This window comes from Zosterops lateralis, assembly GCF_965231275.1.
Source record: "Zosterops lateralis genome assembly, chromosome: 26".
Classification (NCBI taxonomy): Eukaryota; Metazoa; Chordata; class Aves; order Passeriformes; family Zosteropidae; genus Zosterops; species Zosterops lateralis.
In genome coordinates this window covers 2,795,389-2,814,480 of record NC_139786.1, presented here as the reverse complement: position 1 = coordinate 2,814,480, position 19,092 = coordinate 2,795,389, and the positions used below count along the sequence as shown (strand labels likewise).

Here is a 19,092-nt window from a genome sequence, read left to right as displayed (position 1 = left end):
CTCCACTTGAGGAACAGCAGGGCTGTGTGTGGTGAGTGGTATCACATTGCCAGGGCTTGAAACCTGTGCTGGAGCTCATAACAAAGCAGAACCATCCCTGCTCGTGTCCTGTTTGTGCTCTGCAGGATGGACATTGCTCCCAGCTCCTCTCTTCCAGCTGAGAGCTGGGGGGATGCAAGGATTCCTGCAGGAATGCAGCCCCTCAGCCCTCCTCAGTGCTCTGTTTTTCTAAGTCGTTCTGAAATTTGAAGCCATGTGCCTTCTGGCTGCTGGAATGGAATTTTCCTTTTCCATCTCTGATACATCTGTAGGTCTGAGCACTCCTGCCTGCTGCTCTGGTTTGTGCCTGGAGAGGTGACGCAGGAAGGGAGCAAACTCCCTTGCCTGGAAGAACTGTAATAATTATTTTTGGCTGCTCAAAACTCTCCCAAAATGGAGGCAATAAAGACTCAGGCAGTAGTGGGAGTTTCCACTGCACAGTCTGAAATTGGGAGAGACTTACTGTGATGATTCAGGGGGAGTTTTACCACTTGGTGATCTCTGCTGCTGGAGGAAAGTCTGGGGATTTTGCCTCAAGCATTGGAGCCCCAATCTGCTTAGGGAAAACTGGGCTGAGTTGCAGGGAGGATAAAGGAAGTCTCCAACAATTAGGTTTTTAAACGATGTTGTATTTCCATTTCTGAGCCCTCAGGGGGCTGCTTGGAGCTGCTGCATGTTTTAAAGCCCTCTGAGGGATACATACCCTGGGCTAGGGAGAAAGGAGAAGGGGGCAGTCCCAGCCAAGGAAATCCCCAGTAGCCAGGGCTGGCATGGCACGAGCAGTTTGTGCCCCCACAACTCTGGGGCAGGGACCTGCTGCTCACAGGGGTTGGGGTCATCTAGTTTTTCTACAAAGCCTTGTAGAGGATCCCTTGTGCCAGGGGCAGGCTGAGAGCCTGGGCCCAGCTGTCGTGGGCTCCCTGATCCCTGCACTCCCAGCCCTGTCAAACGGGAATAATGGGATTTGCCAACCCTGTAAATGGCTGAGAGCAGCAGCCTGAGCTGACGGGCAGGTGTGAGCTCTGGTGTTCTCTACTCTGTCCCCTCTCACTCTGTTTGTATATTTTCTGTGCAGATTCTGTATCCTGCAGTACCCTCTGTCCACGTGTATGTGCCTCCCCTCAGGACTGAGCCTGTTTGACTTGGACCTTCTATGCTGGGAGTGATGCTTTGCCCCTGTTTGCCCCCTGCCCCTGCATGTGCCTGATTCTGCCTCCTTCCCTTCACTGCCGTACAAACTGCAGCTGCCAGAGCCTCTTCCAGCTCCCCTCCTGCTTTGCCTGTGGCTGAGAGGTGATGCAAAAGCCAGATTCAAACAACTGGGGGATTGACAGGACTCCTGTGAGCCTGAGAGTGGCTGAACACCTCAACAGGATCCGAGTGCTCATGCAGCCTCGCGAGTTTGTGACGGTGCAAAATACTGAGCAGTGTCCCAGGGTGTGCTTGTGCTCTCACAGCATGCAGGCAGGGATCAAATTCTCTTCTGCAGTGGTGCTGCTGCCTCCAGCAGGACAAGAACATTCTGTTTATTTTATTAGAAATATTGTTAAAATGACAAATTCAATCACGATTCTTTCAGTTGAAGAGTGTAACTGTATTAAACTTTCTGGGGGGTTGTATTGTCAGATGGTTGTTTCTAAAGTGCTTAAATCAGAATATCTCTGTGGATGACACACAGTAGTAAAACTAGAAACTTGAAAGGAAATTTATTTGACAAAAGGCTCTCTTGGATCTGGCCATGTTCCTATTTTGCACCTACACATGCAGGCTGCTCATCTTTGGGCTTTGCATTGCTGGTTCTTAGCCTGGCTGCTTTGCACGCTCTGGTTTGGGTCTGGCTTCCAGCTGGAGGTGCTCCCTTGTCACTGAGACATTTCTTCCCTCAGCTGACCTGACCTCTGGCTTGTTCCTGTGGAGGTGGAATTGCACGGCTCTCTGGTTCACAAACTGCATGGGACTGGGTGCACCCTTTCTCTAAACAGCTGGAATTGCAGAGGTGGAATGATTTTTATAACCAGGATAAGTAGGATTTGAAACAATTCAAGTTTAAATCTAAAATGATGATGATGAAGCTCCAGCAAATAGAATTCACACAACAGGTTGCCTGCCTTATATTCAGCCTTTTATTTTTGTGGCACCCTGAGGTGTGGGATGCTGCCAAGATACCAGACTGCCTTCCCCAGGTGCCAGCAGCATTAATGGGAATCTGGATACAGCTCAACATCCCTTAAACTTTAAAATGGCCCCTGGATTCTGCCCCTAGTGCTTGGAAAGCAGGCTGGTCCACCTGTAGCCCCTCTTTCCTACAGCTGAAGCACATTTTTCTGGACATCCCTGAAGCTGTGGCTGGGCTGGCTGATCAATAAACTTGTGAGGGGACGCTAAACACCCAGTGAGATGGTAAAACATTGCTCAGGCTGGTTCAGACTGGGCTCTGTGCTTCCCCACTGCTTTTTTTAAATTTTTTTTTGCATTTAAACTTGAACATTGGAGGAGGCAACTACCCCAGCCCTGACTCTCTGCCGCTTGTGCCCTGCAGAACAACGACAACGAGACGGCGCTGCACTGCGCAGCCCAGCACGGCCACACCGAGGTGGTGAAGGTGCTGCTGGAGGAGCTCACCGACCCCACCATGCGCAACAACAAATTCGAGACTCCCCTGGACCTGGCCGCTCTCTACGGGAGGCTGGAAGTGGTCAAGATGCTTTTGAACGCCCACCCCAACCTGCTGAGCTGCAACACTAAGAAACACACCCCGCTGCACCTGGCAGCCAGGAATGGTCACAAAGCTGTGGTCCACGTCCTGCTAGATGCTGGCATGGACAGCAACTACCAGGTATCTGGTGTGTGTGAGTGGGGCTGGGCTGGTGGCTGGGGATTGGAGAGCTCCACCCAACCCTCCTCGCGGAGGGAGCGCTCGCAGAAGCTGAGGAGAGCTTTGTGTCCTGCTGGGCTGTCTGTGCAGCTCTGGGTTGCTGGGGGAGGCTGCCCAGAGGGGCTCTCGGGTGCTGTGCATGCCTCACGCCTGCGCAGGGGCCGGGCAGAGCCCCAGACATGGAGTGAGGGAGAGAAACACCCCGTGGCCGAAGCTGTTCTCTCCTGCAGTGCTGTGAGCTCTTGATAGGCAAACATGTCTCTCTTCCTATCAAGCCACTTGTGGATGTGCTGTTTTCACAGCAATGGCTTGTATGTGGGTCCTGTTTTTCCTTGTCAGGACGTGACCTCTTGCCAAGCTGTAGAAGGCCCTTTGTTGGTCTCTCTGATGGAACCATCCCCATTTTCCATCCAACATCCTCAGCGTTGTAATAACGTTGATAGTCTGTCCTGAGCCGTAGGTAGTGCTGCCCACACCTCGTGTACAACGCCGTGTATTTATTGCTTCTGTAACCCTCTAAGCCATGCCTCCCTCACCATTCCCTGCTGTCTGGCTTCATGCTATGTTTCCATTTAATTTGCAGACTGAGAAAGGCAGTGCTTTGCACGAAGCTGCTTTGTTTGGCAAGACAGATGTGGTACAAATATTGCTGGCTGCAGGTGAGAGAATGTTCCCCTTTTGAAGCACTAATGTGGTGATCCCTTCACCCAGAGCTTGAGGAAATCCCTTTCTAGTGCAGCAGGTTTCTCCATCCAGCTGTCAGAGCTCCTCAGAGCAGGATATAGGAGAGGTTGGCTCTTGGAGTTTGGCTTTAGATTTGTCTCTAGAGTGCCTTTTAGCTCCCCCCAGTGATGATCACAAACGTGGCTTGATGAAATACATGAACCTGCACACAGTTAGACAATATTTTTGCTTTTGCCCTCTGTACCCCTGTGGCCACAGGTATTGATGTGAACATAAAGGATAACAGAGGCCTGACTGCTCTGGACATTGTGAGGGAGCTTCCTTCCCAGAAAAGCCAGCACATAGCAGCTCTCATTGAAGGTGGGTAATGCAGCTCTGCCTCTGGGGAGGAGGGGAAAGCTTGGGATGCTGATTGTGCTGGGGCAGGTACAGGATATGCTTTTGCAGACCTGGAAAGTGCTGAAAGCAAAGCAGCTTCACGCTGTGTTGGAAGAGCCAGTGCTGAAACGCTGGGGTGAGCTTCTCCAGACCAAATGTTTGGAGGAGGACTTGGGAGGGATTTAGGAGGATTAGCCCTTTGCTGAGGGAGTGTGGTGTGACTTTTACAGTTTAAATGGGCTTAATTGAGCTTTGTTTAGCTCACTTTAGAAGTTAATTAAAATTAAGGATAGCCTAAATCTGCTTGCAGAATGCAAAGTAACAGCTTTAGAAATGGTTCTGGTGTAACTCCCCTTTACGTGTCTGTGTAGGCAAATCGTTGTCCACAGATCTCACATCCTGCTCCTCCCCTTGTTGTGGGGCTTGGGCATGGAATTTGCAGATGAGATTTACAGAAAAGGCCTTGATTACTTGTGTTTTATAAAGGAGCTTGGTCCATTGTGTCTGTCCAAATTCGGGAATGAAATGTGACATCTTGGCTAAATTCATACCTTATAATTACGATGTCTGCATTTCCTCTCAGCTGTGGGGAGGATCAGAAGCATTTGGAGCTGGGGTGTGTTATTCATGCTGAGCATTTGGGAGCTTTGCAGGTTCAAAGCACTTCTCAGACTTTTAACTAAGCTGTGCCTGTGAGGCTGGAATGTTTGAGCTTTATTCTGAAACTGAAGACAAAGATGGGCTTTAAAACTGAAGGTGTTGCAGATAAAGGCTGTTAGTTTTCCCCAGGAGGGAGCTGCTGTTGGATGTTACATCAGCTGAATGTTTCTGGCTCTGCCTGTGGTTGGGGGCTGCAGCTGGAATTGGTTTCTCTTGTTATGACTTTGTTCAGTGATGGAGTTTGTGTGTGCAACATGAATTCTCTCTGTGACACTGTGTCCATGCAGCAGCTTTGCAGCTTTCTGATTAAAGACTCTGAAAGTTCAAAGCACCATCCCTACCCTTGTGCCTGTGATTAAAGAGGCCGCCTGCTTCTATTTTGGGATCTGAGATGCAAGTTTTAATAATGTTATTTATTTTTTTTTTTTTTGGACACTTAATAAGCTGACAGTTGGCCTTCCACCCGCGAGGGAGGAAGTGCCATGTGCTGATGGGGACAGAAAGCCAGATTGACGTGAGCTGACCCTGTCCCCCAACCCCCTTGCAGATTACACCGTTGGGAAGAAAAGTGCCAAAGCTGTGGAGAAATCTGCTCCAGCCTCACTGGCTCCAGCCACAGATCCCTCGGGCCGGACGTCTCAGGGTGAGCATCGCCAGCATTCCTCTCCCTGCCAGCGCCAGGATCAGGAGATCCAGTGACAATCCCATCTCCCTCTTCCCCCCACAGGTGACGTGGACAAAGCTGTCACAGAGCTGATCATCGATTTCGATGTGAACCCTGAAGAGGAGAGTCCATATGAGGCTTTGTACAACGCCACGTCCTGCCACTCCCTGGACAGCCTGGCCAGCGGGAGATCGTCCGACCGGGAATCTGTGAATAAAGAAGCTGAACCCAGTGGCCTCAAAGCAGCTGGAGTCAGGCCTGTATGTAGCTCACCCCTGCTTGCCCTAGAGACACAGGGGGCTGACCTGCAGGGTCAGGTTTTGCAGCAGCTTGAGGAAATCTTTAAATCCTTCCCTGACGTTTATGAGAGCGGGCAGGTGCCTCTCCTTCCCTGCCCTAAAAGCAGCCACTTCTTCATTTCACCTTGTGTTGTATCTTTCTGTTTTTTGGTGGTGCTCTGGTGCCAGTGAGTGTTGGTCTGTCAGGAGATTACATTTCGCAGAAGGGCTGGCTTGTCCTGAAAAAAGTTTTGGAAACTTGTATGGAGCATCTCATGTCTCACTGCTTTACCAAAGCTAAGGCTCACAGGAAATTATCTGTAATAACCTGTTGGAGACTAGTTGGCAGTGGAATGGGGTTTTTTTTGTGTATTACTTGTAGAGCTCTGTAGAGGGTACTCCAGGCTTTACAAGGCAGTGCAGAGCTCCTGGAACTGTCCCCAGAGAAGTCTTCCTCACCTTCTGTCAGCTGCATCTGCTGCCCTAGTAGTGATCAGCAGGAAGGCTGCTGTGGGGCAGATGGGACACGGGCCCTGCAGTGCTGGGTCAGCTTCAGGCTCTGTGTTCTGCTTGGTTTTCCAAAGCCTGCTCTGTGGAGGCGTTTCTGGACAAAAGGCAGGGCAGCAGTGAACAATTAAACTGCTGGGGGCACAGTAACCATGGTTCCCCTCTGTGAAAAGAGGTGCAGCCTTTGGCTTGTGCTGAGAGCAAGCAGAATAGAAATGAGACAAAAGCTTTGGATGGTGGACATTTTGGCCAGATCTCTCAGGTGTGCAGTACCAGGCAGTTGTGTTACTGGTCAAATCTTGTCATTGTCCTGTGCTGACTGATGGTGTCTTGTGTGAAATGAGCTGGGTTTTGTCACAAGTAAGGAAGGATAAAAGCTGAACTGCAGTGAAAAGAGAGCAGGAAGAGGGACATGCTCCAGTAGTTAGCTGGAGTTTGAGCAGTGCAGCTCTGCTGCTCCCTTTGCCATTAGATGGAGCTGTGGCTGGGCAGGAGGTGGCCTCAGACCAGGCAGCAGCAGCTCCAGCTGCCCAGTTGCAATCCTGGGATATTGGAGGAGAGTTTCTTGATCCTTAGAGTTTTCTCCTATAAAAGACGCCTCTGGCATCAGTTTCACTAAGCCACAAACCCTTTCTTCTGATCAGCTCATTGCTCACTCCCCTGTGTAATGCTGTGGAGATGCTGATTCAGGTCTGAGTGAGACCAGTGTGAACACATCAGTGTCCTGAGGCAGAGGAGGAGGAAAGACAGCAGCTCTGTGCCTTTAGGGCTGAACTTCTCCTGCACCCAGATTAATTTGAAGAGGTCTTTGCTGCACCCACAGCAGTGGGGACATAGAGCTGGTGGGGCAGAAGGAATGAGCTGACAGTGTCTGTCTCACCTGCAGAGAGAACGTCCTCCCCCGCCAGCCAAGCCCCCGCCTGACGAAGATGAGGAACAGAATGTGGAGAAGAAGACAGGCCACAGTGCTCCCTGTGAGGTACATGGGGCTGGCTCTGGGGTGTTTTGTGGGAGAGTGGTTTAAACATCAGTTTTAATAGTTTGGGAGGAGCCAAGGATGCTGTTACCTCCTGTGCTTGCTGGGCTGTGAATGTGAAGTATTCCCTCACTCAGCATTGCTGCTGTCCCTTACCATGGGAACTTCCTTTGTCCGGTTCTTCCAGGGTACCTCAGAGCTGACCTTCAGCATTACTTTCCTATTCTTGGCTGAGAATTCCCTTAGGAGGAGATTCTTCTGACCCACTTTGCGATGTGGACCATTGCCCACTATTAATGATCCCACCACAGGCATCTTCAGTTGGACTAAAACACAGAGGGGCTGTGAGTTCCTGCTTCCTCTGAGCTCCCAGCTGTGGAGGAGCTGCATGGGCTTGTGGGTCCCACTGACATGAGCAGGGATCAGGGGCTTGAATTCAGCTGAGGATCTGGCCCAGCATGTGTTAAAGCTGCCTTCTGCAGGGGTCAGTGCGTGTGAGCTGCGTTCTGATGGAACTCAAGTTCTCCCAAGTTGCTGCTGGGGCTTCGTGTTGCTTGTCTTATTCACCTGCCTGTGAACCTCAGATGTAAAGACTCTCTGGGAGACACGACTGTGGGAAACCACAAAAGTGCCTTGGCAACTTCTGCTGACACCCAGGAAAGCCTTCAAAGCAATTCCAAATCCTGTGGATTTCTGTGTCCTCCCAAAGGCAGTGGGTTGTGTGTGAAGCTCGTGGAGTGTGCCACCTCTGCTGTCAGAGCAGGCTCTGGTTCCACAGGTGCTTTCTCTGAATGTGCTGATCTGCTGGAGTTCTGCAAAGCATAAATGAGATCTGTTTTCTGAAGGGTGTCAAATCCTTCACAAGATACGGGTGAACAAGGCCTGCTGTAGTAGAGCTGACTGCAGAGAGGGAGTAAACTCTGAGCTGTGTGTGAACAGGGAAACTGGGATGTGACATTGTGGACTGATCCCTGCACTCCTGTTCAAATGCAGGAGGTGGTGACCAGTCCTGTGCCTGGCTCTGGCAGAGAAGAGCTGGGCAGCAGGTCATGGAGTAATTGGGAAGCAGAACTTGTTTATGACAGTAAACACGAGGGAGGGAAACGTGCTCTGACCGTTCCTGCTGAGCTTTCTTGCCATGTTTAATTACCAAACACCTGCTGTGTTGTCTTGCCTTTAATGGCTTTGGAAGCACAGTCTATTAAAGGGAATCTTGCTGGCAAATGGCAGAGTGACTCACTGGGAAGACCTTGATTTGTGACCAACTTCAGTGACAAAACTTACAGGCAGCGTGTGGCTGCCTGGAAATGACCTTTTGGACATACTGATGAGGCTTTTGGGGCTGATCCTTTTACTTTGCTTGTTCCTCCTGGCCTGCTCTGCTTTTCTGACTCTTGCCCATCTTTTATCACCTCAGAGTGTTCTCTCCCTGTGCCAGGCAGGTGTGCTGATGCTCTGGGAATACTGTAAATATTCTGCTGCAGCATCCCAATCTGCCACCCTCCAGCCCTGCTCTCCCATTGGAGCCAGGACACTTCGTCATTGAGTGTTCTGGGGTTGGGCCAGACTCTCGTTTTCCAAAGTAGTCTTTTTATTCCTTGCCAAGCTGGGGCTATCACTCAAAACAGATGAGTATAAACAAGAAACTTCACTTTCATCACGGAAAGGCGTTGGTACAAACAGGCAAAGGAGCTGATTGTTTGGAGGTGCTTGAGTGGTGCCTTTCACTATCTGCAGAAACCTTCTGGGTTTGGAGCTAAGTAAAAGTCTGCACTGTCAAATTAAACTTTAGTTGCAGTTGTTTACTGCTTGTCTCCGGAAGGGAAGTGCAGATCAAGGACAAGGCGCCACGTTGGCTCCAGGAGTTTGGTCTGCAGCTCTGGGGAGGGAGAAAAGAGGAAGAGATGAGTTACCCTTTAAAAAGTCTTTCAAAGTCCTCTGCTGTGGATTAAGTACAACTTAAAGAGCATCCTCATTATTCTCAACATCTTATTTCTGGGCTTTGCTAGCAATGAACATTTATACATGCAAACAACATGGCTGAAGAACTTAAAGTTGAATTGGAAGAAAGCTTTACTTGGTGGTCTTGCTCCTGGTCACAAAGCCCACAGAGCAAGCAGGGTTCTCCAGCAATGGTCTTTATTTTGAGTGAATTTGAATCTGGAACACTATTTAGAGCTTGGAAGGATGAGAGATGGAGAAATTCAAATGTCACCAGACCTATGAAAGTTCACAGAGTAGAAGCTGGGAACTGTGTGCTGCTGGAGAGTTTCTGCCTTTGGTGCATTTAAAGAGGACAGCACAGGAATCATCATCCACAGGAGTGTCAGGAGAGCACCAGAGCCTGGCTGAAGGTCCAGGCTGCTGCTGTGCTAACAGGCTGCTGCTGGGCAGGATTTTTCTAAGATCACTGGCAAGAACCTCTTACCTGCTGTTCTGGTCTGATGGTTTTGTGCCACCATCTGGTCAGAATTTTTCCCTAATTTGCTCATTACGAGCTCCTTCACCTGGAAAGGAGCAGCTTTGCCTGGCAGCTCCTGCTCAAAGCAGATAGAATAAATAAATATTTCCCATGCTGGACACGGCCTGTTTCCTACCATTGGGAAAGTCACTTTAAAAGCCAGCTGGGTTCATGCAGAACAGCACATGGATGTCAAAATCCTGTCTGTGTTGCTGACTCTTGGGTGCCTTTCCAAGACTGCTTTAAGCTTCCAGAGCTTGGTTGCAGTCAGCTAGGCACCAGTTTGCCCTTGAAGCAGCTCTGTTGCCTTCACTTTGGGAAGAAGCAGGAGGTGGCCTGTGCTCTGCTGGTCAGGCAGTGGCAGGTCCAGGGGTCTGAGCAGTAGGAGCCCTCCCTGGAGGAATGTTTTGTTCAGACTGTTGTTCCCTGTCCTGGCAGCAAGTGGGGAGTGTTTGCTTTCTGGCTGTGGTTGGGTATAGTTACATGTGGGGTCACAGAGTGGTTTGGGCTGGAAGGGACCTTAAAGATCATCCAGTCCCAAGCCCTTGTCATGAACTGGGACAACTTCCACTCGACCAAGTTCCTGCAAACCCCATCCAACATGGCCTTGAACACTTCTAGGGAATTGACAATTTTCTCTCACTCTGTGCCCTTCCCCAGCTCTCTTGGAGCCTCTTAGGATGCATTCCTGGGTAATGTTGAGCTCCTGGGACATGGTTGCATCAACATGCCAGGACCTGGCCAGGAGATGGTGCTGAAAGGCAGCCGACTGTGCCGGCAGGGTGCCCTGGTGGCCAGTTCAGCCCCTTCAGCACTGGGATGGCACACGAGGGCATCCAGTCCTGTCATCCTTGGCATTGGTGCAGACCAGCATGTGTGAGTCTGCAGCAAGACTCTGGATCCTGCACCACAATCTCATCCTTGCACATGGCTGGTGGCTTTCCACAACAGCTCGGGGAGAGTCTGGCAGGGTTACAAACCAGCTCTAAGTGGAGGCTTTGGGTGATTTAAATGAGCACAATCTCTGCTGCACTTCCTGAAGTTAAACTGAGTTCATAGTGTTGCCTGAGGACTCTTTAGTTCTGAATATGCCATACACCCTGAGGTCAGAAATGCAGATCTGAGGTGCCTGAGAGAGTGTCAGGGATTTGGATGTTTGTTCTTTTCAGCCCTGTCCTAATAGGGCCGGCAGCTAAAAAGTGAATGACGATGCAAATTCCAATAGCAACAGCGAGTCTGAGATGGGATGAACAGGAATAACGGTCTCAGCTCTTTTCCCCCTCCAGCCTGTCTGCAGCTCTTGCACAGTTGGTCAGTGCTGGAAAGCTGTCAGCAGCCTGAAATACTAAAAATTAAACGGGTTTGGGTGGGGTTTTTTTGAGGGAGTTAAAAAACCCGAAGGGGATTACTACATTTTGACTCACACTCAGCAGTGAAGGTGTTGCCTCTGTCAATTCTTTGCTTAACTCGTGGCATAGAGGCTGTGGGGTTTATGCTGGGACAAAGCATTGCTTTGCAGAGCACCACATTGTGCTGTTCTTCATTAGGCCTCTGCTGCCCGGGGGAAGAGCAGGGGAAGTGGAGCTGAGGAAGAGGAACACCCCTACGAGCTGTTGCTTACAGCAGAAACTAAAAAGCCGGTTGCAGTGGACAGGAAAACAAAAGGTGAGTGACCATCCAAAAAGCAGAGCTGTTTGCTTACATACATTCAGGAAAACGTGGGGGACAGAGGGTAAGTGGAACAATGAAAGTTCTGCTGGGTGGGGGCTGGAGGGTGATTGTTGTGTTTCCTGGTAATCTCTGTAAAGGAGAGCTCTGAGCGTTCCTGTACAGAGTGTACGCGGAGGAAGGGCAGCTCCGCTGCGGGACAGTTCAGAGATTGCAAGGATCTGCTCTGTGACCTCAGAAATGCCCAAATCTCATGCCTGGCCAAGCAAAGGCAGAGGGTGAGAGGCTGGAGGCTGTGCCTCTGCCAGGGAAGATGAGTGTTCCAGTGAGCCGTGTTCTCCATCCAGCTGGCGCTGCAGGTTTCTGCTATCCTGCTGTAAAATCAACATCCTGCTCTGTGTTAGAGCTAATTTGGGATGGAAACTAACAGAGGAGGAAAACAAAGATGTGTAGAGCAGGAACTAGAACTGTCTGAGTACATAGGTTGATATTGAGGCAGTTTCTCCTCCCCTGAAAGGATCTTCAAGCTTTACAAAGCGTTTGGGAACACCTTGTCTTTTGTGTTTGCCTGTTGTTGGCTTTTTGGCTTTCCTTCAACAATAACAACAAAAGGTTTGTTTAGAGGGAGAAAATTTCCGCTTTATTCAGAAGTCCTGAGCAGAAACTTGGGTGGATTTAATTTGGATTCTCACACTGTGTGTTCTATGTATGTGTCAGCTTAAAATAAAATCTCAGAGTAACACAGCTGCCTGTTCTTGATGTAGATCCCTTCCCCTGAACACCTGAAGAGAGGAGAAGTTGCAGGAAGATCTTTATGGATCCTTTTATGGATCCAGAGCAGAATCTCATCTTTTAATGTATAGTTGGAAAGATCAAAGCTGTGACTTCATGGTTTGCACTCTATGGAAAGTGTTGGTAACAAGCTTGGAGCCCTTCCCATTGTTACAGTGGAAGAAATCCAAGGATGCAGTTGAGTTTTTCCTCATCTTCCCTGACTTTCCCATTCTTTAAATGGAGTCAGCAGTGTGGCTGATGTGGGGGAAGAAGATTAAATTTAAGGAGTGGCAGAATTAAACAAGAGTTGAGGGAGAGACTGAAGCTTTACTTTGGGGTGTTGGAGAATTTTCCCACCTCTGGGTCAGAAGGATCCTGGAGCATCAAAGGCAACAGCTCAATCCCAAGACACAGAACAGGCTGAAGCCAGGCTTTGAACTGCTTCTTGGCTCTCACTCTGAGGGTCTGGCTTTCTGGATGAGTTCTGGAGCAGCCTTTGGTCAGGAGAGGAGGGTTTGGGTTCTTGTGGCTGTTGAAAGGGCGTTTCAGGGCAGCAGAAAGGCTGAATTTCAGGCACGCGGGTTTAATGGTGCCTTTCATCTGTGATAGCTGCCTTTGTTCCTCTGGCTGCCAGTTGTCCTGTGTCCAGCCAGCAGATGAATGTGGCATTATCCTCTGGCTTTGGTGGCCTTTGTGTGTGTTAGAGCAGCTCCCTGTCACATGCTGGAGCACTGGGAGAAGTTGGCCTCGTGTTTTGGGCAGAGTATCAGAAGTGGTTTAAGCCAAATGCTCTCCCATCCACTTTGGTGTGCAGTCACATGTGTGAAGTCAGAGCACTCAGGCCCTGTAACAGGGTGTGAAAACAAGGCAAAAGAGGAGGAATGTATGTGGAGTGACCAGGAGGAGGCTTCTCAGCTCCTGCTGCCTCCAGGGAGATCTAATGGAGGGTGAAAAGACTTGAGTTTTCACCTGTTTGGCTTCTCAGGAGTCACACCCAGGTGTTGTCAGCAGTGACCAGCTGCAGGTAGGACTGACTTGGTGCCTTCTGGTAGTTATTACAAACTGATACCTGTTGGGGTTGTTCGGTGCTGCTTCCATAGAAGGTCCAGCTTGAAGTCCCCACTTTTCCCTTCCTCCTGTTAGAGATTTTCTTTGTGGTTATACTCGTTCAACCAGTGCAGTGTGACTGTGCTGCTAACCAGAGAGCTGGAATAAACCAGCAATAAAGTCAGAACATGCTGCAGAGAGGTTGAAAGAAACTCTTTTCTGAGAGCCAGAATATGACTGCTGGAACAGCAGGGTGTACATCGCTGTGGGGATTCTGTGGGGACACTTGGTTGTTGCAGGCAAAGGTTTGGGGACAGCTCTTGGTTTGCTGTGATATGAAGGACAGTGCAAACCCACAGTCTGCGAGTGGTGTTATCATGGACAGAGGACAGACCTCTGTCCCATCTCCTGGGCCCAAGCCTGTGTTTCTGCTGTCAGGGTGTTGTGCAGAGTCACATTAATGATCTCTCTAAGCAGGGCAGTGTCTCATTGCCCTTTCTGAAGAGGGGAATACAGAAGAGCAGAAATTCAGATGGATAAACTCTGCCTGGAATGACTGAGCTTGATGAGGTTAACACAGGAGTGTCCCCTCCTCAGCTGGGTTCCACACAAGGTAACTGGCTGTGGAATGGGGCTGTGTTTCAGTTCTGTTGTAGGTGAAAGATATTTTTGAACGCCTCAAGGCCAGCTTTTTCCTCTGGCCTTCTGTTTCACAGGAGGGAGATTTGCCTGCTCCTCACTTGAAAAATTCTGGTGTGATGTAACATGGGCAGCCTTTTCCATGTGCAAATCAGAGGCTGCTGTATGCCCTCACTAATTTTAAGGCTGGGGAGCTTGAGCAGGCAGCAGCTGCAGGAACAGCTTCATTCTCCTAATCCAGGGTCATGAAACAAATCCTGCTGCTGATATACAGGGAAAAAAATCCAGTGGAGGCAGAGTGGTTACAGCTTAGTGTGGAGTGTTTAGGGAAGTGTTTCGTATCTGGAGTCCTCAGCCTGCTGGCAGGGAAGCTCTGATTGGAATCCTCCCTGGGATGGAGACAGTCTGTGTGCCCAGAAAGGGCTCCTGATTCCAGGAAGGGTTGGGAGCAGCCTCTCCTGTGGGTGAGACCTGCATAGGCTGTGGCTGAAAAAAGCAGGATCTGTGCTGAGGTGTAAAATCAGTGAAGGGAGCTGGGCAGAAGTCTTTTTGCTAAGGATCCTTTCTGAGTGTAACTCAGGTGTAACTGGAGGAGGATGATTCTTTCAGATTCCCTAAAACAAAAGGCCTGGAGAGCCCTGCATGTTCTGCTGTGTGCACCTCAGTGACAAAAAGACTGAGGTGACTTTCTACATTAGTTTTTCCTGTCTGCAGCTTTCAGGGCAGGCTCTGAAATGTTTCCTTCAAGATGTTTCTCACAACTTCTGAGCAAGTGCTGTTGCCCTCGCTCCATCCCTTCTTTCCCTGGCAGCTGCCCTGTGTTTCAGAGTCCCTCTTCAGCTCGCAGATGAGTGGGTGGCTGGGATTCCTGTCCAACAGGAGCCCTTTTGTGAGGTGCTGGAGCTGGATTTGGAGCACTTTGTTCTGGCTGGACTCAAGTGTTACAGCACGTGGCACAAACTTTGGCCAGCCTCCTCTCTGCCTTCAGCAGAAATGTCAGTAAAGGTTCAGCTGGGGCATGGAAGAAATGGTTTCCAAGGAAGGGAAGAGGTTGGGAAGAAAAACTGCAGAAGTTTTTCTTTCCCCACAAGTTTATGTGACTGTCTCATCACTACTATCTTACTCTGTGGCTTTGCATGAGTACCAGTCTGTCCTGTGAATGCTTTGAATGCAGCACATCTGATCTCCTCTGAGGTTTGTCCTCTGAGGTTTCTCTCCAGCACTGGAGCTTCAGAGCTTTATGCAAAGTAACTGGGTTTAGTCTGGCCTTGCAATCTGGGGTGCTGTTGCTGGTCCCTCTAAGCCAGCACTGGGACCTGCCTCTCCCTTGGCAGCTCCAGTCACAGAACTGGTGGTTTATGTGCCTGTGCAAGAGAGTCAACAACTACTTCACTGTCCTGGAATCTCTTAACTCATAGGATCCAGAATGAGATAATCCCTCACATCACTTGATCCCAGTGAGGGCTGTGGCTGCTCCTGGCCTTCTGTGCCTGCAAGAGGGACTCACCATGCTCATCAGGCATGGGGTACCTGGGACCCCCACACAAAGGCAAATGACTGATTTAGCCCCTTCCTGCCTATTTCTGGTGTGAGGGCAGACCACAAACCCAGTGGGTATTGGTGTTTGAAAATCCCCAGGTCCAGCTTGGTGCTGGCAAGGTGCTGGGAGCTGAGTTGGGCTCTCTGCTGCTGCTAATAGGCTGCTTTTAGTGAGAGTAGAACTCATTATTTTGCTCACGGAAAGGAGGGTTCCTTTGCCTTGGCTTCCCAGAGCTGCTGTCTGCAAAGCAAGTGATTTCCTCTTCACATCCAAACATCCTCCCTGCACTTCAGAGCCTCATTATCGGAGCCTTTCACTGTATTGTTCCCTTGCAGCATCAATTTTTAGTCCTCAGACTGGAGAGTTTCTTCACCACTAAATGGGAGCAGTTAAAATTCACAAGCAATGCTGGGAGGATGAAGGAATCCTAGGAAACCAAAGTTAGACTTGTGAGCTTGACAAAGTTTTGCTTTTGCAGTTGAAATGCTCGTTCAGCTGTGACGAAGGTGAGTGTCTGTGTGTGTGTGTGTGTGTGTGCTCAGCACTTGGGATCACTCAATTCTTCATGGTTTATGCAGGACCCTGGTACCTGATATTAAGGTTGCTGGGGCAGGAGTAGCTGGGAACCAGTGTCACATTTCTGGGGCAGCCAGTGCTCCACCAGCTCCAACCACTCTGCGCTCAGTTCATTGCAAAAGAGACTTTTTTTGCTCAAGTTTTTTTTTTTTTTTCTTTTTCTTGCATAAACTGTTTATTTCTCTCCCCTGAGCAGGGAGGAGAGGTTAAACTCGGAAGCCACTAGGGAGGGAAGCAGTGGGTTTTTTTGGGAGCGGATTTTGGAACTGGCAGGTCGATTACAGTCCAGGCGTTTTCCCACCCTGCAGCCCGTGCCAAGAGCCGGGCGCGCGGCTCTAAATAACGCTCTGGCCTTTATGGAAACGGATCAGATGTTCCAGGAGCCTCCGTCTCTGCTGCTCCCACCTCACTTGCTCTCTCTGCAGGATATAGTTAGCACTTCTCTTGGCCTTATATAGCAAGGCCTGATAGTTAGTGTTAACAGGAATAAAAAACACGGAGAGCTGCCAGATTGCGTAAATCGGGCCAGTGTTTGGAATTTCATAAATGCCATGACTTTGGGTACAAGTTGAGCACGCGGAACAATACGGAACTGTTCTCTCTTTATCTCTCCCTCCCTTGCTTATGGAGGGCAGGGAGAGAGCTGGAATTTTGCTGCTGCTTCTTCCATGTTTTTAATTTCCCCCTCCTCTCTATTTTCATCTCCTTGAAGACCACAGGCGGAGCAGCGGCGGCCGCAGCCAGGACTCTGCCGAGAGCCAGGACATCCAGGTGCCAGAGCAGTTTTCAGGGTTGCTCCACGGCTCTTCTCCAATCTGCGAGATAAGCGAGGACCCTTTCAGGCTTGTTTCCTCCACGGAGAAGGAGGACACAGAATCCACGAGCCACCCCAGTGCTATGCAGCTGGAGGATGCTGAGTTACCCTCGTCAGGACCAGCACGGAGCAGCTCCCCAGACCCCACGCAGACAGTGGTGTACGCCACGGTGCAGCACGTCAGCCGGGCGGATCCCGCAGCCGTAGTCACGCCCCACGTGCCGCAGCACCCCGGCGGTGCTGAGCCGGAGGGGGACAGAGCTGTGGGCAGAGCCCACCCGGGCAGCAAGCCCAAAGCAGAGCTCAAACTCAGCCGCAGCTTGTCCAAGTCGGACTCTGACCTGCTGACCTGCTCCCCGACGGAGGACGATGCCATGGGGAGCCGGAGCGAATCGCTCTCCAACTGCAGCACCGGGAAGAAGCGGCTGGAGAAGTCGCCATCCTTCGCTTCGGAATGGGATGAGGTAAGGCTGAGCTTGCTAAAGAGCCCCTGTGCCAGGAGTAAGTGTGCAGCAGGAGCTCCCCTCTGCCATGCTGCTGCCTTCAGGGGTCCTGGGTGGGCTCCTCTGCTTCGCTAACTCTCACAAGGCGTTAACAGGCACATGCTCACTTGGGAGTCTGCAAGGTGCTAAATGCCAAAAGATAAAGTTTATTGGAGTGGGGGAATAGCAGAATTGCAAGCAGTTTCAAAGTTTTTTGCTCAAATACAAGGCTTGGTTTCTTTTAGGCAAGCCAGATACGTTTTCACATTCCCAAAATGAGAAAGACTTGATAATAATACCTCTCACCAACTCTTCTGATTTCCTCCTTCCAGTTCTTCCCTGTTGACTATCCCAATGTCTTGGAAGCGCTGTATTGCTGTGTCCCTCCTGCTGGGGAGTGTGAGCAGTGCCCCGGGGTTCATGGGGATGGAAGGAAGACAGTAATTAGGCTGGTTTGTGTATTTGATAGCTCCTGCTCTCCTCCTCACAAGCTCATTTCAGCGGCTGGTTAGCAGTCACTTTATTATCATATCGGACGCCCACGGACAGTTAAATATTTCATGCTCAGAAAGTTGGCCCTGGAGAGCCACTGGGGCAAGATTAAGTGTCCCTCTGAAATTCAGCACCGCAGCATTACTGAAACATTCTTTGGGGATGATTCTGTGCTGGGGGAGCCGGGGCTGCAGAAGAGATAAGCTCGGATGAACCATTCTTTGTACTCTGAAAGGAGCTAAAGCCCCTGGCGTGGTGCTGGGGGTGTGGAGCAGCGTGTGCCGGGCGTGGAAACCCGGGGGAGGGTTGTGCCCCTGCACTGCCTGATGCTCAGCTGCCTCTCCAACCCTGACTCAGAGAGAAAATTATCATCTGGGGAAGAGGGAGGTATTTAGAGATGCTGAGAGCAACGTGAGAATCCATCCCTCAGCCCGTTCTCTGCCTCCCCCTCACTCCCTGCCGGGTCTCAGGGTTGCCAAATAGATACTTTCCTCTGCAGCTGCTTGTGCTGGAGAGGCTTCACTGTTAATTGCCCAGGTCAGTTGTACCATGGCTTAGGGAAAGGCTCTGCAGCAGAAGGTTCTTTGGAAGGGCTGGATAATTCCCTGTGCTTTTATCTGAGCTGTTTGCAGCAGACACTGAAAGGGCAGAAGCCTTTGGCACGACTGCATTGGTAGCAGAGGTCAAGTGCTGGGCTGCCTGCACTGCCTCTGCTTCCTCTGCTCAGATGAACCCTCGGAGCAGCTTCCTCCTGCCTGTAAACAAATCCCTCATTTCCCCTGAGGCAGCGGGACAAGCCCCGGGAGAGGAATCTGCTTTTCCTTCCTCTCAAGTTTAGGTGAGGAAATCAGAGAAAGAATGTGAAAAATTCACATCTGTCTGCAGTGGAGCAGGTCTCACTTTTTTTAAAAGTCTGGTGGGTCGTAATTGCAACAGTGAGATTTAAACAAATGTGATTCTGTGGTTGTATATTGAATTAGTTTCCTGGATGGGATAGTGCAGCTGCTCAGAATTGGATGCAACTTGCAGCCTCTGTGTTTACCAGGGCAATATAAACCTTGTTGAGCCACCTCTGTTAGCAATGGTTTGGCTTTCCCTCTGTGCTGAGGGGAAACAATGGCAGATTTATATTATTCTATTAATTTTAGTGGCCTTTATGCAGGTGACTAAGGAGGGAAGTTATCCATGGGCAGCTCTCTGTGTACCCAGCAAGCTGAGAACTCTGCCTGGCCAGCAGTAGGTGTGTCTGTGCAGGGCACAGGGACTTGGGAAGGGATCTCTGGTGTCCCTGGACTGATGAGATCTGCAGCAGAGCCTGAGCTGACCCTGCCCTGGGCTGTGGTGGCTGACTGGGGACAGCAGAAAATCTGCTGCTTGTAAGTAAGCAAAGGGTCACGTCCTTGCCCTGGCCGAGCTCTGCCAATGCCCTTTGTTGGAAGTGAAAGGTGGTGCTGGCTTTGCCAAAAGGGTGGGATGGGGAAGGAGTGATTCACTTGGCAAAACCGTCCCTGGTGCCAGTTGCAGCTCCCCTGCTCCAG

At 50.3% G+C, this 19,092-nt stretch overlaps 1 protein-coding gene across 1 annotated transcript in view; it reads left to right on the top strand.

Moving 5' to 3' along the window:
• The window catches only part of ANKS1A (ankyrin repeat and sterile alpha motif domain containing 1A), a gene marked incomplete at both ends in the record, with an annotated part of 72,492 nt that overhangs the window by 22,448 nt on the left and 30,952 nt on the right, over positions 1 to 19,092 (top strand). The window contains 8 exons of the mRNA XM_083878292.1: positions 2,579 to 2,875; positions 3,498 to 3,573; positions 3,857 to 3,958; positions 5,184 to 5,279; positions 5,364 to 5,560; positions 6,972 to 7,064; positions 11,070 to 11,187; positions 16,479 to 17,044. Coding sequence (XP_083734418.1) covers positions 2,579 to 2,875; positions 3,498 to 3,573; positions 3,857 to 3,958; positions 5,184 to 5,279; positions 5,364 to 5,560; positions 6,972 to 7,064; positions 11,070 to 11,187; positions 16,479 to 17,044 — 1,545 coding nt within the window. The remainder of the gene's footprint in view (positions 1 to 2,578; positions 2,876 to 3,497; positions 3,574 to 3,856; positions 3,959 to 5,183; positions 5,280 to 5,363; positions 5,561 to 6,971; positions 7,065 to 11,069; positions 11,188 to 16,478; positions 17,045 to 19,092) is intronic.